At 37.9% G+C, this 20888-nt stretch overlaps 2 protein-coding genes and 1 long non-coding RNA gene across 3 annotated transcripts; all 3 read right to left on the minus strand.

Annotated features, from left to right (window-relative positions):
- Nucleotides 1-3457: 3457 nt before the first annotated feature.
- LOC145230456 (uncharacterized) lies at nt 3458-9824 on the minus strand. The gene is made up of 4 exons (XM_080095887.1): nt 9737-9824; nt 9355-9431; nt 4024-8999; nt 3458-3778 (listed from the first exon to the last, which is right to left on the minus strand). The coding sequence occupies exons 1-3, from the start codon at nt 9805-9807 to the stop codon at nt 4024-4026; spliced, it is 5124 nt and encodes a 1707-aa protein (XP_079952013.1). The 5' UTR covers nt 9808-9824; the 3' UTR covers nt 3458-3778.
- A 28-nt stretch (nt 9825-9852) lies between these two features.
- On the minus strand, nt 9853-16507 carry LOC145229535 (uncharacterized). Its single transcript, XM_080094891.1, has 12 exons — nt 16438-16507; nt 16132-16239; nt 15580-15688; nt 15019-15129; nt 14443-14565; nt 13203-13357; nt 12737-12871; nt 12070-12211; nt 11226-11474; nt 10676-10839; nt 10165-10320; nt 9853-9857 (listed from the first exon to the last, which is right to left on the minus strand). Exons 1-12 carry the CDS (start codon nt 16505-16507, stop codon nt 9853-9855), a joined length of 1527 nt encoding a protein of 508 aa, XP_079951017.1.
- Nucleotides 16508-16531: 24 nt separating this feature from the next.
- Nucleotides 16532-17293, minus strand: LOC145230759 (uncharacterized). Its single transcript, XR_013860756.1, has 3 exons — nt 17165-17293; nt 16808-16891; nt 16532-16723 (listed from the first exon to the last, which is right to left on the minus strand). It is a non-coding gene; the product is annotated as an uncharacterized LOC145230759 (long non-coding RNA).
- Nucleotides 17294-20888: the final 3595 nt, after the last annotated feature.

Raw genomic sequence — 20888 nt, forward strand, 5'->3', positions numbered from 1 at the left:
TTATATTTTTAAATTGCATGTGCGTGCGGGCCTGCGCATGTACATCACGATTGTAATACGTGAAATGCCTCAAAAAAGGCATATCCCTTGCACTGGATCATAAACTTTAATGTTACAACCATTATAGTTGACAGTCAAAAGTTCGGTCAACGAATAAGTTGAATATTATGAAATTTTCATTACTTGGTGAAATTGATTCGGCATCAAGCAAACGGGTCGACTTTGGTCACGGACTGAAAACAACCCTATGCAATTCGAGGAACATTTTCCGAAACACTTGTCTAACTAAAAAAATGTTGGATGCAGTCTACAAAATTGTCGTCTGAGAAAGAAGACCCACAAGTAATATAATTACAAATAAAAAGTACATTTGCAAAATAACCTTTACTGCGAATGTAGCCTCTGGTGTTCATTAACCACACCGACGCCATCACCCATAACATTAAAGACGCAAAGTAATTTGTTTGTCACCAATTCAAACAATGCAACATCGAAAAGACTGGAAAACATTGTTGTAGTCCTCTAAGCTTGATCGAACACAGGGCCGCAAATTATATAAAAACGCAAAAACAAAACAGTGCTACTATAGTATATTTTATGTGTGGTTTGTTGCAACTTTGTAACAAATTGTCTTGCCAGATATGTAGTACTTAGTACAGTTACAGTAGTAGTACAGTTTGCAGTTTATAGTACAGTTTTGATGCCCTGCTTGTTTATTGTCGCATTATCGCCAAAAACTACGCGTGCTATTATCCTAATCAAGGCCTCTTGTATGCAATGTATGGGACGTCGAAACGTTGATTGTTGTTTATAATAAAACTGCTGGAAGACTAATAATTTAATCGTTAATGGTATACAGGTACACACACATCTACACTTATTAACTCTTCAACTGGTAACACAACATCAATCTAACCTACTTTTTGTTTCTCTTGAAACGCTATCAAATATATTTTTAATCGAGAAATCACTGGCGTTTAGAGTCGAAGGCTTGGTCTCGGCTTAATTTCGTAACACTGCTATCGCGCCTGTTTAATGAGAATACGAGATCCTACTACACAATACAATAGCAACGACCAACGCAGAGAAACAATACAATAGTACCACCTGGAGAAACGGAAATATGATCGTTAATCATCCGGCGTTTAACAATCCTTCTTTAAGTGTACAATGCGTTAAGATGTGGTGTGAACTATGGTGGTATAATAGCCTATATCTTAACTTGGGAATTAATTGCGCCAAGATTAAAACGTTTTTGGTGACTAGTATATTGTAGTCATTGAAATACATCCGTAATAAAGCAATCACACACATTATTCTGATTGGTATTGGTCGGTTTCTAGATGGGGCGTTAAGCTTATCTATTTCCAATTAACTTAAAGTTGGTTAGCTATGTCGCATTCTTTTATTCTTAAGGCACACCTTGATTTATTGGACTTATAGTCTGCTTGTTCAAGAACAAATAAAAACTTAATTTTGAAACTATAGAAATCATATATTATTGTATTTGGCACAAAGAATTTAAGCCTTCCGGCATTTTTGCCATAAGGTTGGTGAAATGTTAGCATGCGCTTTAGTACACCGAGCATGCGTTCACAATAGTTCAAAAATACAAATAATTTTATTGGTTATTCGGCCTCAAATTTTACCAAATCATAAAATAACCGCTACAGCTCCAAACACAAGACCAGCCTTTCACATAATGCATTAACTAAAGCACGACCTTTAACACATTGCAAAAATAGTTCAAAGTTTAACCAGGCACAAGCTACTAGCCCTTAGAAAAGCAATGTAACAGTAATTAATCGTCTCCTTATCTTTTCTAACAGGAAGCGAAAGCATAAAGCACCAGGACTGAAAAATGCACACGTCACAATGTATCTATGATCCCAAGAAGAAGGAAGAGTGTTTTTAAAAGAGGCCTGCAAAGAAAACAAAAGCGCTGGCGAAACAATTGCCTTCTGGAACACTAATCATGTATAGATCCATCCTCATTTGAATGCCTTTCTCAGTAAACAACATGAGTATTTTAGTTTCTAAAGAAAAAAAGCATACATAATTGCCCACTTCAAATTAAACATTGATATTCTTGAGCACCATATATCGGATCTTTTTAGCCCTATTTAGTGGCTTCACTTTAGGCTCGGGAGAGATATGTTTAACAATGCATTGGATTGAGTTACTTTCCTAACATAATAGGATTTTATACAAAAAGGCAACTTAGATTTACCCGACCATACTTTTGTAATGTTAAAAAATTTCGTACATTTTCGCTTTGTAAGTTTTCTTGAATTGCTTCATTCTTTGCTAAAAAAAACTCGAAGAATTAAAATGTTTACCAGAAAAAAACTGATTGGGCTTTGGAAGGGGGCAATGTTCAACCCACCAACACAGGGTAAAGGTTTACGAGGTCGACACAACTATTCACCTCTTGTTTGCTGTAGCATGTTTGCATTTCCGATATCACCGACGATATTACTGCTTAAGTACTTACGGCAATAGGACTTACTGGAAACTTGCGTAACCTGTTTTTCGTAACTTACAAGAATGTTTGTGTAATCATATTGATGTAAAAGCCGTTTTTAGGTATTTCAGCTCTATATGAGCTAATAATTTAGCAAAAGCACTGAATGTCTAAACTATTTTAGATATTACCCTTTCCCTAAAACCGCGTGATACGATAGTTTAATTTCACGCATCGCTAGCCTGAATATTTGAGGCGTGCTGTGGGCTGGTGGGTATAACATTTCTCCATAGCCTAATGCGCACGGCGGCAGCTTTTGTTTTCAGGGCATCTCGTCACCCACGCAATGCCATGTCAAGATACGTACAGAACGAGGCTGTCGGCTCATACCAAAAATAGGGTTGTTGAAATCGACACTATATTTATCCCCAAACTGTTTGCATAGTACCAGAGGTGCAGTTCGGAATTAAACTTAGATACAAACAGGAACAGCAGCTGGTGACAAAACAATTATTGCTCAATTATGTCGACTGTACAATAAATGGTGCCAGCAGAACTACGCATGCCTAGCATCTATAACGGAAATAATAAACCATTCATGTATTGGGCGTAGAATTATCCATTGTTAGCAAATATAGCAATCCAATAATACAGACGTGTAGTACTGTATCGCATCCGCAAAGTCTTTATTCGAGTAAAACGCATAACATACATGTCCTGGGGTAGTTTTATTTCTCCTTTCTGGTTTTGTGCCTCTTTGGCTGGGATAAATTTTTGGTAAAAAACACATTAAACGAATTGTTGAGGCAAATTCTTCATGCCTTATTTATAGTTAGGACAGTTGGGTCCTAGTGACCTCTTTCGGAAGACATAATTGTACTTTTTATAACTTTTTGTCACGGCAAATAGCTCACACTTGCTATAAGGTATTTGCAAGCAAAACCAACTGCCATTTTATATTATTTTAGCTGACCTACATCATCGAAACACCGTTTGCAGTCAATGCACAAAGGTTGCAATTGAAGCATGTATTGGCCATGTATGATTAAATTACATTTTGCTGCACCAGAAAATGGTTTTGACTCCTTCCAGTCCCTGAGGATGCGTCATAAGAGTCATGAGGTATTTACATATGAGAAATGAAAGCGAGACAGCGACAGGGGAATGAATTGCTTGGCTGGCGAAAGATTAGGTAGCGAAGCTCGGACACAGTGAAATGCGATTGGTCGGTTGGAGTACAACGTCATGTCTTCACGCACGGTTGCACCTCATGTCATTCGGGTGACGTCATTAGTGCAAGTGTCGTCATAACTTCTGAAAAAATGACCACAATATTTACACGGACTGGTAAAACATTGTCTGCGTCTTTGGTCTTTTGATCAAAGTTGCAAATTAGAAAGTTGTGTTTAGACGTGCGTTTTTTGTTTTGGTAATACAACAGACTTGCTTCAACACAAGTAGATTGGACTTTTATCTTGCAGCGTCATGCAATGCATTATTTAGCAAATAAATCCAATGAAAAACATGCGTTGCGAAATACAGTTTCTGATTGACGTTACCTATTTGCGATGGTCGTTCTGAGCCTTGTTTTCGTCCAGAACAGAAATAATAAACCGCCTTTCAGGCATGTTAGCCTGAATCGACGAACGGTGGTACTGAATTCGGGAACCCCCCTGAACAACGTGGTTTCTCTCGTATTGGACAAGGACTCGCTCAGGCATTGGAGAGCGTTTTACAGCATAAAGACGAGGAACATCAAATGACTTAGACCGTTCAGCACGGGCAGAGGCTCTTTTCGGCATCAAACCGTGAGGCATAGTTTCAGCCCTTGCTCTTCTTGGTGAGTGTGTGTGTTGATGGGTTGAACTTATTGTACCAGATTTCAGATGCTTCGGTTTAGGCTTGATTGGTGGCTTAGGCTTTTTCGGAGATGGAGAACCGGAAGATGCAGACTCTTCAGATGTCCGGCTCCAAGTACGTAGGCGCCCAAAGAGGCCTTTTTTGGGTGAGATATTTTCTAGTGATTTTGGGCTTGACTTCGTCGGTGATGGCTTTGGATCAAACACTGAGTTTACATTTATTTGTTTCATCGCGTTTGAGTTGGTTGTAAGGTCGAGACTTTTCGAAGGAGAGTTGTTATCTTTGGTTTGTATGATTGACTGACTGTTAGTAATTCCCGAAGTTATCAAGTCGGCAGAATTTCGACTTGGTGCACTGACTTGCCTTATGGAAGCCCTTGCATCGTCGGTTTTGGTAAATCCACGTGGACTGAATAATCTCACATCGGACTTTCTTCTATCTGTGGAAATCGAGCCACTGTGAGTGTGTGTAATTTTGTTCACGTAATTCCCATTGCCAGACGACGCTAAATTTGCTGACCCAGCAGAGGACAATTTTGCTAAACCAGTAGACGACAAGTTTGCTGAACCAGTAGACGACAAATTAGCTGTTTCAGAAGATAAACCTGAGTTGTTTGTCTCCTTCCTTGCAGCATTACCAAACTCATTCCCAGAATTTCTGTTTTCACTTTTGTTCTGTACATAAGAGGTAGAGCTTTGTTCGTTTTCGGATGATGTTTGTATTTTTCCACCTTCTCTTTTCGTCTCTATAAAAGATTCCTTTGAATTTTGCAGCAGATCTTTAGCAGAACGATAGTGATGTTGTTGATTGGAAAAATCGTTTGATCCTATCAAACTTTCTTGTTGGTCCTTCTTGGACTTTGTTCCAGAAGAGCTTAGTACTTTTTGATCATATTCACTGGATTTCTGGTCTCCCAATGTATTCGTGTTACCAAGTTGATTTTCTACCGTGCGCCCACTTAGGTTGTGTTCATGGCTGTAGCCACCCTGGTTTTCAGATTTGTTGCTGGAGTGGCTATGTACCAAAGTACTTGAAAACCTTCTGCCACTTCCTGCCTGAATACCAAGGTTCTTTCCATTAGACCCATCATTTCCACTTGAACTACCACCGGCGTGACCCTGAATTGATGTGAAAGGTTCAGAACTTGAAGAGTTTACTGCTTTACCACCCAACAAATTGTCAGTTCCACTTTCCTGATTAATCAGCAACGGAACATTGTTCTTGCTATTGAACTGCGAACTTTGAGAGCCATGTTGGTGATTGGAATACATTACATTGTCTCCCAAAAAAGTTTCTTTAGTGCCGATATGATGTGAGCCAAGTGTTTGATTCAAGTTAAGGGTATTGTTTTCACCATGTTTGTTTGTTTTTAGATTTTCTAAAATGTTTCCATTCTCAAATTGCTGATTTTTCTGCACTCCGGGTGACTGGGATTGTAATTGTTGTTGTATCTGTCTATCTCGGTCTGTGTGCATTTTCTGTTCAGTGACTTTTCCCTTCAGTTGATCTTCTACTGAATTGAGTTTGGACTGAGAGCTTGTGTCATAAGTATTTGCAGAATTATTTTCTGCAATCTGGTTGTACGTTTTCGAATGTGTATGGGGCATTTGGTTTCCTGTAATACTTTGTGCCATGTTACTACTGACATACAAAGGTTGTGCACGAGGCCAATTTTGCTGATTAGCCCCTGATAATTCTTGACACTGAGAAGGAAAGTTCGTAAGATCAAGATTGTTGTCGAACTGGTATGCTGTTGTGGTGCCTGACTGTCTGAATCCAACAGCTTCTTGCACCTCAGAATTGTTTTGAAAACTTTCCTGACTCATCTGCAATGGAACATTGTTCTTGCTATTGGAGTGCAAACTTGGAGAGTCATGTTGTTGATTAGAATACATCCTATTTTCTGCAGAATAACTTTCTTCGTTGTCGATATAATGTAAGCCAAGTTTTTCCTCCGAGCCGAGGTTATTGTTGACACCATGACCGGTAGTTATTACAACATTTTCAAACATATTTTCGTTTCCAAATTGCTGAATGTTCTGTGCTTTGGATGACTGGGATTGTACTTTTTGTTGCACCGTTTTATCCTTATGTGTGTCCATTTGCTGTTCACTGAGTTTTGCTGTTGGTCGATCTTTTACTGAATAGATTTTGGACTGAGGGTTTGTGCCATAAGCATTTGCAGCATTGCTGTCTGCAATCTGGTTGTACGTCTTCGAATGTGTGTGGAGCATTTTAGTTCCTGCAAGCATTTTGTTTCCTGCAATACTTTGTGCCATGTTACTGCCTTCGTACAATGGTTGTGCATTAGGCAAATTTTGCTGATTATCCCCTGTTAATTCTTGAGACTGAGAAGGAAAGTTGGTAAGATCAAGGTTGTTATCGGACGGGTATGCTGTTGTGCTGCCTGCCTGTTCGAATCCAACAGCTTGTTGTACCTCAGCATTGTTTTGAAAACTTTCCTGACTTATCTGCACTGGAACATTATTCTTGCCATTGAATTGCAAACTTGGAGAGCTATGTTGGTGATTGGAATACTTCACATTGTCTCCCGTTAAGTTTTCTTTGTTGTCGATGTGATGTGAGCCAAGAGTTTGATTCAAGTTCAGGGTATTGTTTTCACCATGTCTACTTGTTTTCACATTTTCTATGTTTCTATTTCCAAATTGATGAATTTTCTGTACTTCAGATGGCTGGAATTTCACATTTTGTTGTATCTGACTATTTTGGTGAGTGTCCATTTTCTGTTCACTGAATTTTGCTGTTGGTTGATCTTTTATTGAATGGATTTTGGACTGAGGGTTTGTGCCATAAGTATTTGTAGCCTTACTGTATTCTATCTGGTTGTACGTGTTCGAATGTGTGTGAAGCATTTTGGTTCCTGCAGCACCTTGTGCCATGTTAGTGCCTTCGTAAAATGCTTGTGCATCAGGCAAATATTGCTGATTGGCCTCTGCTAATTCTTGAGACTGAGTAGGAACGGTTTTATGATGATAATGGTTGTCGGGCCCATATGTTGTTGTGTGTCCCGACTGTCTGAGTTCAACGGGTTCTTGCAACTCAGTATTGTCTTGAAAATCCGAATGTGTAAAGTCGTTTACATCCATAACATTGTTTCTTAACTGTGGCCCAGTGTTTTGCTTCACTGCTAAACTGGATCCTTGATAAGGGGAATTTTCAACAGTTTGCACTGTATCATGGCTTTGCATAGAGTTTCTTAATGCAACTCTACTTGTCTGAAAATCAACGTGATCTCTCCCAGGTTCACCATTTGATCCAGAAAGTGATCTCATTTCGTTGTCATGAGAATGCTGAATAATTGATGTTCCACCATAGCTTTGGGTTGATTGTGCAAAATTATTTTCATTACTGATACCCTGAATATGCCCTTGGCCGGTTAACGAAATTTTTCTTGCTGTAGACTTCCGCCTTTGTTGAAAACTTGTGCCGCTGATATCTCCATCAGCACTAACACCATGACTATGCCATTCAAAGGACTCGTGTGTAGAAATTGGTTGCTGAAGTTGGTGGGTATGTTGCAAGGTCGACGATGTCATCTTTATCTCTCCAACATCTTTGCTGTGAGCCGAAGAGTCTATGTCTGTTTGAAGACGATGTTGTTGTTCAAGACTTGCCCCTTCACTTGCCACAGCCATACTTCGAGATCCGTGTGTTTGACTCTGATACCTATGTGTTTGACTCTGAGACCCATGTGTTTGACTCTGATATCCATGTGTTTGACTCTGATACCCATATACTTGACTTTGATACCCATGTTCTTGACTCTGAGACCCACGTGTTTCTCTTTCTGACATACTTTCGCCATTGGTAAAGCTGAACCCAGTCAAGCCATCTGTTTGGAATTTATCACCTTTTAGATTTGAATGTGTGTGTATAGTTGATGGTAACCCGTACATGTTACCAACATTAGCTTCACGCAAAAGTGACATATCTCCTGAATCTGAACCAACAAGCATTTCATCAGACTCCTCTCCGGAAGCTGGCGAACTACTTTGCCAGGAAAGCATGGCTGATCTCTCCGAACTTGAGCTGGTTGACGGACCATCCTCCTGTATTGACTTCTGACGGTTTTTGGCATTTAGCAGTTGGTGACTCTCAGTGAGAAGGGACTCGTCCTTTACAATGTAAACTCCGTCACTTGGTGACTGCATCTCCAGGTATTCTTTACTGCCTCTGTACATCCCAGAATCATGTTTGTTGACTGCTGCATATACGACTTTGCTGTGTTTTTCGCTCATCCCAAATCCCGCAGTATCGTCATGCGCTAAACCATGCGCGTACATTTCGTTTCTAGAATCAATCGAACCTCCTGCAAAGCTTGAATGTTGATAGTAGACTTTTCCTTCAATGGACTCTTTGCGCATTTTCGCAGCGGCACTTTGAAACGCGTTGAAGCTAGAAAACGCTGTAGATTGTTCATGATAGCCAGCGGCTCCTGCCATTGCTGTAGCCACGGCTAATCCTGATTCACTGTGGCCATTCTTGGCACCAATCATGTATTGTCCACTTTGTGACCCAGAAACTGCACCAACAACGGCCTGAACATTTCCTGCAGCTCCGCCACCGCCTGTCATATGACTCTGTCCAAGTTTCCCGGCACCAAGTGCAGAATTAACCCCGTGCTTTTCATGCCCGAGCAAAGGAGCACTGTTTACTGCGAAAGAAGTGCATACGCTGCAATGGCATCGATGTTATGTATAAGATCGACTTTACATCAACATGTTTGGCAAATGGCTGGTGTGGGCGCAAGCAGTTGATCGCACAGGCACGGTAGGGAATAAAAACTAACCTTGTGGTCTGAGTAAGGCAGAAATCAGTCTAAAAACTCTTTTGCAGCTTCGCGTTTGTATCTATATTGTGATTGTTACACATTTTTAATACTTGTTTATCGCCTGGCCACCTACTGCTTGCGCCCGCAGCCCACAAAATGGTTTAGTCGGAAAGTAAGGTACCAACTACACTACTTTAATTTGTTGTGTTTTAACTTGGGTTGTAATTTAGGTTTGTACCTTCTAAATCCTCGCGGGATCTTTCGATTTCCAGAGCAAACTTTTTGGAGCTGGCGCGCAAGCGAGCTTTGCGGCGTCTTAAAGTTCAAAACATTCATTGTGATTCAATTTAGTTGAAACATTACTGTGTGCTATAACACTTTATAACATAGTAATTAAACTAGTGCTTAAGTCTAATGAGGAGAATAACGGCCTAAGTACATGTAAAAAGTGCAATACCTGAAACGTTTTAACAATACAGCATGTCCTTTTTACGTCTACTTGGGCCGTTATTTTATTGATTAAAACTATAAACAGATCAGTGTATAGTATCATGAATTGAAGTGCTTTTGTATAACCACACTCTTTACGATGAACCTTCTTGAAGTTATTGGTTACTTACTTGTGGCATGTGTAGATGAGGATTGCAGTGACGATTATAAGCGCAATGAGGGCGAGGATAAAGGCAATCATAAATGGAGAAAGAATTTCGCAAGCTGAAAAGAAAATTATTTAGGTTCACCCTACAAACCACAAAGTTTTGTTACGCTTACCACGAAACATAACAGAAAGTGTACATTTAGAGTAGGATAACTAAGAATGAACAATCGTTTTCAAGAAACAAAAAATAAACTGATGCCATTTTGGTAAAACATATATTCCAATTATTATTATTGACTAAATTCTATGTTTGAAAAGTTTAACATGTTATTTTTTTCCAAAAATGAGAGATAATCAATGACTATGATGCCTGAAGAAGGGTGTGATGCTGTTCCGTTTAAACATTATCAGCACTATAGGATATAGTTTTAACATAGTATTTATGCTTACAATGCGGAGACACGTTTCCGGTGCTCTTGTCTGGAGATCCAGCGTCTGCTCCCCCTGGTGGTTTGCCGATTGAAGGTTTAATGACTACAATGGCATCAGGGTCATCTTTACTCATACCAATCACAACAGGAGGAATAAAAACAGGATAAACGCCATCTGAAATACCCGCCAAATTTACTAAAAGTTGTGAAAATATATAACACAGCACATGTTTAGGTAAAATGCTAAGTTTGCAAAGTGTTCGTAGCACAGTTAAGAGTTAGTCTTGTGTTTCAATAAAACAGGAATGTACAGCTGTTTCTGGATTGGTAATTATTTTGGTGCAATTGTGTCGCTATGTTTTTTTTCACCTAGCGAAATATACTCAACTCAACATTTATAAACTAGATTTGTACGAGTTTGACCGAAATTCGGTCCTCAATTTCGGATCCACATATAACTCATTATAATTTACAGTCACTTTGCTCTTCCGTGTTTTTGTGCTTTGTGTTTTGTCAACTCTGTAACGAACCTTTGTGTCGTTTTAAGGTGTGTAGTTGGCCGACAGCTTTGTAATCATTGTTGATGACAGCTTGAAAGAATCCGAGATCCTCTCCAGATTCGTCTACCGGCACCACCTGATGAAGGGACACGGTTTTCATCTTGGAATCGCCGTAGATTCCCTTGGTAAAGTTCCTAAAACCAAATTCTATCCCGAATTTAATGACATTTTTTAATAACCTGCGGCCCGCAAACGATGACTGCAGCAATTACAACCGATGCATATAGTTTGCACACTCCTGCTTTTGGATGCGGGTTTTACAATAAAATTATGAACTATATAGTTTTTGATTAATCTTTACTAATGTACAAAAAGTATCACAAGTTTAAATACTTTTTGTAAAGAAACACAATAATTGTTTAATTTTTATCAGACTCCATTCAGAGAACAACATAGCATAATTAGTTGCAGTCATTGCAAGGTACTTAACAAAGATTACTATTAAAGACAAATATTAGCAGCATATTAAATCTCATACAATACTCTTTTGTAATTCCTGAACTTGTCTGACACCACTCACCAAAGTGCAGGTCCGAGCTGGGCTTTGACCAGAAACGCGTCGTGAACACAAACATAGCGATGTATATTCGCATCTGCTTGTTTCGAATGGTCAAACACGTCCACAATTTGACCTAAACCTTTGTGCTGAGGTGGGCATCTGAAGTTCTTTATCGCATATTTTATTCTGCTTCCTGATGTGTTGACTGTTGTAAACATTACGATGTTTTCCATAGCAAGGGCTTCCAGCAGAGCTGGTCCCTCAATATTCCTGTAAAAATGTGACGTTTTGTGAATGCTTATGTATGGCTTATTTGGCTTTTATATATGTTTAATTCATACTAACGTTCGGAGATGCAATTAATATCATAAAAATGTTTGTATAATAACTATGCATTGATACATTTATCAATACTAAATAACGACTTCGGAACAACAATGAAAGAACACTTTTACACACATCCCAAATTTGTGAAAGGCTGATTTTAAGTACGGTATTAACAAATTAGGTGATGAAAACGTTTGAAAGACCTTAACAGGCAATCTTCTATAGGGTTTTCTAAGACTTAAATAATATTAGACATTGCAGATTAGTAAGCATTATATCGTTATCTAAAGCTAGTTAAGACTTAGCCCAGAGGTACTGAAGAATAAATAGGCAACTGAGATGGGTGGAATACGCAATACAAAAAGGAAATTTGGCAATATAATTTTCTTAATCGTTTAAGATATTTTGTTTCACAATAGTAACTACTTTTAACTCGCAATCGGGGTTTTCTATGAGTCGGCGTTTTGAAACCAACAAGCTGTTGATGGAACGATATTGTAAAAAACAAACATTTGTGTTAGATTATTCAACGACGTACCTGCCCAAACGAACACCATGCGTTCTGTTTTGTAAGTTGGATTTTAGTTGCTGCCCGAAAACTTTCCAATCCCCGTGGATTTCGGGTTCTTGAATAGTCAGCCAATCAGTACGATTGCTGTTCCAAGCCCTGTACGTTTGTTCTGGAAACAAATGCAAAGATTTTATTTCCTGTTTTGTTTCAATGTTTCACACAGTTGTGTTCGTTTTTAGCATTAAATTGTCCCCATATGCATTTATTTGATTGTTTTTATCTTTATTTATGCCTGAAGTTTCATGAGTGACTAATTTTGAACTTGTTTCAAGTGGTGACTTCCATAACCTTGGTTTCAGGGTACAGTTGGTGTACATTTGAATTTGCATTGGTCTTTACTATAAATGTGCATCTATGTCAACTAGATGACTATGTTTATTATTAATTTTTTTATTCTATTCGTATGAGACAATATTTAATATAACTTACATAAGTTACGCAAGATAAGATATCTTTGGTAAGATAAGCCTTCGTTGCTTGTGTCGAGATAAATATATTGTGAAGACAATAGTTAGGATAATCACTTTATCTTATGTAATGTCAAACTCTTCACTATTCACCCATGAGGCATAAAACTGTACCCTTGGGCATAAATTTGTCCCTGTTCAAAAACACGGAATGTATGTACGTATACCTTGAGTAAGAATGACCGGTAAATCGTCAGTCCCATTTTGCTTGAAAGAAAGTTCCAAACTATTTTGAAAACTAAGTTTAGCTTCAAACCGCAGACCCTCGCTTGATACAGTCTTCTTCCATCTCCCAGTAACATCTAGAACAACAAATAGGTTCAAATATGTCCATCAGGTGCCGTTAGAAGTCTACACAAGCCAATATGGCCTACGTCTTGTCAGCAGCTGCACTGGTGGGACATTATTGGTCGAAATAGCGTGCACTGTATCCAGCTTACTTAACATTTATTGACTTGATGTTTCTATATGTGCATCAGGTATTGTAACATAAAATACCGTTCGTGGGTATTTAAGTGGGTCTGAATATTCCTTAGTAACGCACATCGTACAAACACAATGAACTTAAAAATGCAACAACAGCAAGAAGTTTGGCCCTAAATTTTACATGTTTTTAAACCATGTAAAGTTTACCTGCAAAGTCAGGCTTAAGTTCATACACTTGTCTGTCGGGTTTACTGAAGTTTGTGTTCACCACGAAGTAGTTGCTCCTTCGGACATTCAAAGGGTCAATAGATTCTATCGACCACACACTGATGTTACCAAGTTCGGAATCCTCTTGCTTTGACCTGTTCAATATGGAAAACACTTGAAACATAATGGATAGTTGACAAACAAAAGCAATTTAACAAAATTTTGCAATAGTCTAGTAGGTCTTCTGTTTGTCGTGTTCGAGATTGCAAATTTCCTGTAAACTACATATTTTAAATATGTGATTTCTTGAAACACTGGACAAGAGGATTTAAACAGTGTAACAATTTCACTTATTTAGATTTTTAAACGGTGGGGGGGGGGGGAGTTGTACAATTGCAAAACTTTAATTTATTAAGACTATTTACTTTAGTGAAAATGCATCAATGACAGGTTTATTTATATTGTCCGGATTAAAAATTAAGACTTAGGGATCGATGGTGCTAAACCATTTGCGTTTACGTCGGAACAAACGCTGCACTTATGTAATATATAGTGCTTAATAGTGATCAATTAGGTCTCTGTTTGTCAGTCTGTGTGTGTTCACAGCGAATGTAGGCTATGGGAAATGGTAACGAGTATTATTTCCGCTGGTTGATCTGCGTCAAAGATTAATGTATCCTGGTTGTCATCGTATTGGGTGGTGGTTCTCATTTGTCGTCCATGGACTACATCTAAATATAACTCCATGTACATGTTGCATGGATACAAGAAGTAACGCTCTATAGCGCATGGGCACTGCCTCCCATAATCTGCAGTTCACCAAACACGTATTCCTTTCCCATATTAACCACTGTGCTTAACCATACGTGAAAACACTCTGCCATCCAAAAACAGATTTTAGCGGCTTTATGCCATCCATGACGTCGCCTATATGCATAACGTCAATATATCAATCGATTATAAAAAAGTTTTTCCCAAAACATCTATTCATTTTGTGTGCAATTTGTACATTTCGATGCGTGCCAAATATTTGACCTACTTTGAGGGTAAACATTTTGGTGAGGCGATTTTGTTTAAGTTTGATAATTTGCGTGTCACAAAACATCAAGTTAAACTTGTCAAGAGTTAAACCAGAGGAAAACATTAAGAGCTAAAAGGTAACAGATTACCCTTCCTATGGAGAGTAGGTTGAAACAGATTGAAACTTTTCGAGCAAGTTAAATAGATGGTATTGACCTACCATAGCATTGGGCCAATCGTTGCCTTTTGCACCAGACCTTTATGAATGCATTTGTATTTTCCAGATGGTGGGCTTTGACCTGGACTTGATACGTCCCCCAGCGACCGATAATCCACGGGACAGCTAGTTTTAATAAAATTAATATTTTACAAACTACAAAATTTATAACATATTCATAACATTGTCAATAAAAAGTTTAACCGGGGAAGTAAGCCTATACATTATGTTTGAATAAGATTTTTAATTCTATGTACAACTCAAAATGCAGACATTGCACACTGATCTACAGTGCCGTAAGGTGGCTATATTAGCTCATACGGCCAATATTTTGTTACCAGCTGCGCCGACGAGAATTCCGAGGTCGCAGCAGTGTGTATTGTCTGCATTTCGATTTTTACATAATTCTATTTAACTGTTAATTCTATTTAAATAAGATAGTGACGCAGTTGCTATAATATATAAATGTATGTTGAAAATCAAAGGACAGATGACTTTAAAAATCAATGTTTCTTAAAATAAGTCAGTTGGAATTTATTTTATTTTCAAACAAATTGAAGATTTTTGCTCAATAATTACTTCATTTTCCAAAACCTTCCGCCACTGTAAGGCTCCTCATCGTCATAATCAGGAGTAACAGGCCAAATCTGCTCATATTCGGCATCAACCGTGTTTCTGTCACTGGTCTCACTGAAATAAAATCATTCAATACAGTCGCAATAATAAGTTTATGTATTTTGCAAAAGGGTCGTTTATAAACTGTTAAGTGTTTTGCTTCTGATTTTTTTAATGTTCAATTCTTTAAATAAAGTATAGTTTGAAGTGAAATCAATCCTGCAGCCGCCATTGGTGAAATACATATTCTGTGCAAAACTGTGTATACCGGTTGATTCTGTTTGGCACAGGGTTTTATACAGTGGGTTTTGGATTGTATCTCTTTGAATATTAACAAATATTTGCGCATTAACACCTATCTTTATCATTTGCATAATTGCCATTATTAATGTAGCATGCAATAGCTGTTTTTATTGAAAACGGAATGGTGGTTTCCAAACGTTTCAGAATGCAAGATAACTACGTTGTATCCTTCCACAGTTGAATGTTTGTTTGGATCAGTTTTGTGTGTTTTTATTATGTTACCTTGAAACTTCAAGAAGTGGTCCAGGTATTGCGAAGTTGTCGCTTTGACCAACTTGTCCCAATTGAACGTCACTTTCGCCAGATTCAGCTTCCAGAATGTTAAAGTTACCTTTTAAAATTAAAATTAAAATAGTGATGAACTTCAAGTTGATTAATTAATTTGTTCCCCAATTTTATCTTTTATCTTGCTTTTATTTATGCATGACTGAGTTTAACGTCTGTGTCTGTACATATTGCGAAGCGGTTGACCTCTCACTCAGCCTGTTTGGTTTACTAGTCGTTGGGTTAGAATATTCAACTCATTTTAGCTACATATGTATGTTACAAGTTGAAGTTTATTAACAACTTGTTTATATCATTCTACTTGAATAAGAATAAGCAAAAAAAGGTTACAATTACAATTTTCTTTGTATCTCGTTTGGTTGCAGACACTAATAATACTGTTTTCAGATGAATGCATTTTAAGCCAAATGACAAAAGACCCTTTAGTTCAAAATGATAACACAACTCGACAAACTTCACAATAATGAAGTTAGTTATATGGAAATTTACCTTCACTGTCAGAAGACATAGACGTAACGGTTTTCAAAAGGACTTTTCCAGATTGTTTGTAAGTAGCAACAAACTGGGTCTGGTAGTTCTTTTCTTCGTATATTAGACCTGCATGAGAAACACATAATTGTCAACAAAACTGCAGTAATAAAAACCAGAAAACTACAAAAACAACAAAGTAAAACAATTCTTAAACTACAAAACTGAATGATGTGTCGGTGGTAATCCACTCCAACGTTAGTAGATGTAGTTTTTATCAAAAATGTTCGGGATTACACATCAATAAATCAACTTCCCCAATCGAACCATTGAAACCAGGATAACGGACAGTCAACGTAGCGGACAAAAGGTTGATAAACACGACAAAAAGAATCATTTTCCAGATTAATCTAACCTGATTCTTCTGAACATTTTGCGAATCCGACAAATCTTTGTGAGTAGGGTGAAGACCGCAGGAAGGTAACACGACCTGATCCGTTTGCGTGACTAAGAGGAATATGAACGCATTCAGTCACGTTAAAAGCCCAGATCCAACATTGCTCAAGAGGCTTAGCGGAACAAGTTGAGTGACATTCGGGAAGGGATAAAGATCCTGTGAAAAAAAGAGGCTTTTCAGTATCAAGTCGTACGATCAGACCGGACATGGCCTAAATGGGTATACTATTGGTCTAGTCACCTTGATTCTGAACACCCGTGAGATTGGTTATAACAGGTTCAAGTCTTCCAATGATACAAAGGTTGTCGTCTGAATCACGTGATCCTGTCATAAATAAACAAATAACGTTGACAGTATGTAAAACACATCTTACAATCTGCGCAGTGGTATTGCTTTGGACACATACAAATTATTGCCTTTACCCTGATAAAAACATGTACAACTATATATACAAGTATATAAACTTACAAGTAATAAGTCTGGCAAGTAATATGTCTGGCAGAATATTTTTTCCACTATTTGTTTAAAGGAAAAGTCAAACATTTCCTCATGGGAAAATACAGTTGACTGTTCAACTGAGGTTAATAATTGTGATACCTGTAGCATGTACGGACAACGCCGAATCTCCTCCACATGTTTGTGAGCTATACACTAGACACCGATAGAAACATGAAGATTCCTTGCTTAGACCAGAACCGCCGAACGAAACTCCACATCTACACTCATCACGATCCTACAGCATAACAATGTACACTTACATACAACAGAAACTCAGCCCCATTGGTAAGTTGTTAGCACCCTAATGAGAAAGTAACGCCTTTAGACATCCCCTTACGTGGTATTAAATAACCTGTTTGTCACGATCGTGTAGCATAAAAAGCAGACACCCATGTTGATCTGAAATTAAGAGCCCCTACACTGTTTATTTTGCCACATTGTAACAGTTACACGTCAACTTATTTTTGGTCTAAAGCCCTTTTCAGGGATTTGCCTTTAGGTCAGTCTCAAACGTAAGTCACCAATTAACACTTCATGGCAAAACAACGGCTTGATCTTTGGCCTAAAATGTTTTGGTTTCAAACTTAACCTGAACTACCTATTTGATAAACGAAAGACTACCTATTTCCAAACTGCCTTTTCAGATGTAAAAAATACAAAAATATCTTACCGATTGTCCAGCAGTACTTTTTCTCTGAAAAAAGAAAACCGATTTGAATGCTTTGTGGTAATCGGCAAACAACTAAAATTAAACAACTGACCTGCAGACCAGCAAAGGGATAACCCGCATCAGAACAACTCGACAAGCAAGTGTCTATCGTAGCACCGGTTTTCATAGCAACGAAGTCAAATTCGGCATAAGAATTGTCTTCGTAACACCCAAGGTATGCTAAAATTTGGTTTGTTTATAACCGAGAAAATATGAATATACAAGAGTACTATTGAACAATATTTTGCCTATGCTTTTTTTGGCACTAAACGAAACATTTTAGTCATTGTGTTATTAGAACACAAATATATGCTCAAATAATTGCCAATGAACCGTATTTACTTAATGTTACTTTACTATTTACTTAAAACTTCAATCTTTTCTTGCAGCATTATTTTGTCGTAACTTATAAGCAAAAAGAAGTCAGTGAACTTACTGGTTTTTAGTCGCTTGACGTCGCAACTCTTGGTTTCCATAAACGCTCCTGGTGATGACATCATCGCTACGTCATCCAGATTGTCTTGGCGATAGACGTAATAACAGTTTGCATCGTCGTTGTTGTTAATAGAGAAACTCCAGGCAAAACAATCTATGTTCATTTGACAGTAAATCTGCAATTACAAATAGTGGCTTAAGAAACGTTTCTGTTAAAAAGTGTCAAATTACGACCACACAATAAAAATGTTTTTGGTGCAGGAGTTCGTCTTTTATTTCCAAATACATTTGTTCTTGTTTGGTGTTAATCGTATGATGGGTAGTGACTGCCCAACTATTTGGATTCTAATGTGCAGAAATCCGTTAACTTAATTCGGATACAAAAGTTGAGTAATTTGTTCGGCGTGTATATAGGTGATGCTGCTGCAAATTTAATATTTTTTTATGTGCATGAAATCACCATGTGTAGCCTATCATTAGTAAAGAACCATGTTTTGTCTAATTGCATATTCTGATTATCTGCAAGAATGAATTTGGCAAGCTGGATTGATATTATTGCTTTGTCCTGTGTTACAAAATATTTATCATGTATAGCGCTCGTCGATATAAAATCTTTCAATTTTTGTGACCTGGCATTTTATAAGGTCAGGATCTCCGAAATCGTTCACTGCGTTAACGGGTTTCCCTCGGAGGATGACGTCACGCTTCGAGAAGCAACTAAACCAGGGAATATCTGAAAACAACGAGATTCCATTTACGACGATTCCTTTTTCGTTTACAACAGTGTTCAGTGTTTTGCCACCTTTTTTCACACTCATAAAACGTTTTGGGTTGAGCAACCAAATTAAGTGAAAGAAGCAATTTAACAAACACGCTTTGTAATTTACTCTATTCTTTGCTGTAACATCAAATTTGTTACAGGTCATTGGGCACTGGTTGCAGCCAAACGATTTTGTTGACACAGCATCTAATAAAAAGATTTTTGACCAATTTATTTGCTCCGGTAGCTCACCACTAACTGCTGCGCCATTCCCGTTGTATGTTCCATCATATGATATCACGTCTCCATGATTTGTGCAGCCGGTTATATCTGAAAACTTACTCGTGAACTTTTGTACCAATATTTTTGTCTGCACTTCTCTTTTTTAATGTTAAAATAGACTTTTGATGCAGTGCAGTTTTTTACTGCTTTTAATTGTATAAATTTGGTATACTTCAGTCATTACACTAGTGCCAATATTTTGGTTTACAATTTATTTTTGAAATAAGTTTAGCTTTTGCTGCAGTTCATTGTTGTACTTTTTATTGTATAAATATGCTACCATTCAGCCATGTTGTACACCAGTGCCCCATTCAATAGACAATACCAGTTGATCATTGTTTTTATTTTGTTTGTTGTTAATTTAATTACATCAGTTACCACCAAAATCATAGAGAACAAACCTGAACCGTTTTTGATTGTATAGAGACGGTGCATCCCTGAAACAGCAAAGAAGTTAAAATCTACAACGTCACACTTTGGTCGATCACTCATCGTTTCAAGGTCGAATGAGTCAATCGCCGCGAAATATTCGCTGTGAAAATATGAAGCAATAGTTAAGTCCAGGAAAATTTATGTACTAAACCAGTGGTTCCCAACCAGGGCCCATGGCCCCCCAGGGGGGCCACGAGCTGTGTCCAGGGGGGCCACGGGCGTAGATTCACAAGAAACACCTACTAAAAGTCATTTTCACTTTAACGTTATTCCTGAGTTTAATGGACTATTTCACATACTATTTGTTTATACTGAGGTTTATCATGCTCATTTATTCTATTAGACCTGTTTAAGGCCAAAAATAATACCGCATTCCAATGTGAGATTGCTATCTACATTTTAAGGGGGGCCACAGGTCCTACAGGGTTACTTTAAGGGGGCCACGAGGCCAAAAAGTTACTTTAAGGGGGCCATGGTCCACGAAAGGTTGGGAACCACTGTACTAAACCATTCTTTACCTCTTCACGGAAGTCAAGAAGTCTTCATGAACGCAAGCAATGTTGTCGAGATCCGGTTGTTCCCCTACTGGTAGAACGAAATCGGACAGTGCTTGATAATTCTTTGGACATTTTATCTTCCAAAAAGCGCACGCTGCCGAGTCACACAAGCCAATTTGTATTGGTTTCAATGGTGCCGCAATGGACGCTGTGTTGTTTATTGACCTAACATGTGCAACAACAGTCCAAACATTAAGAATTGCAAAAACTTTTAACACGTTAGGTACATGTTTTAAGCGAATTGGTGTGTAATTTGTGGTGAGGGTTTGTAAACAAAAAAGTAGACAAAAACAAACAAAAAATTAAATAAACCTATGTAATAAATGTACAAAAAAATATTTTGTGCTAACAAGCTTGAAAACACAATATATTACATTCAATATAAGTCGGTGTTTCAAACCAATTAGTATTAAGCCACATCACTTTTGGGGGCCATCACACAGAATTTAGTACCCACAACCGACGGAAATCTTACAAACCAAGTTGACATTAAAACCTACACTTCAAACAACCAATTTCTGGCAAGGTTTTAATCTCACCTTGCCACATACGAAAAACTTTCGTAGTCCGCACCATCAACTGCCACTTGTCCAATAATTTTATATCCTTCCATCGGCTCAGCTTGCCAGAATGAGTAAGTAAAATCTT

This window comes from Phallusia mammillata, chromosome 5 (assembly GCF_965637545.1).
Source record: "Phallusia mammillata chromosome 5, kaPhaMamm4.hap1.1, whole genome shotgun sequence".
Classification (NCBI taxonomy): domain Eukaryota; kingdom Metazoa; phylum Chordata; class Ascidiacea; order Phlebobranchia; family Ascidiidae; genus Phallusia; species Phallusia mammillata.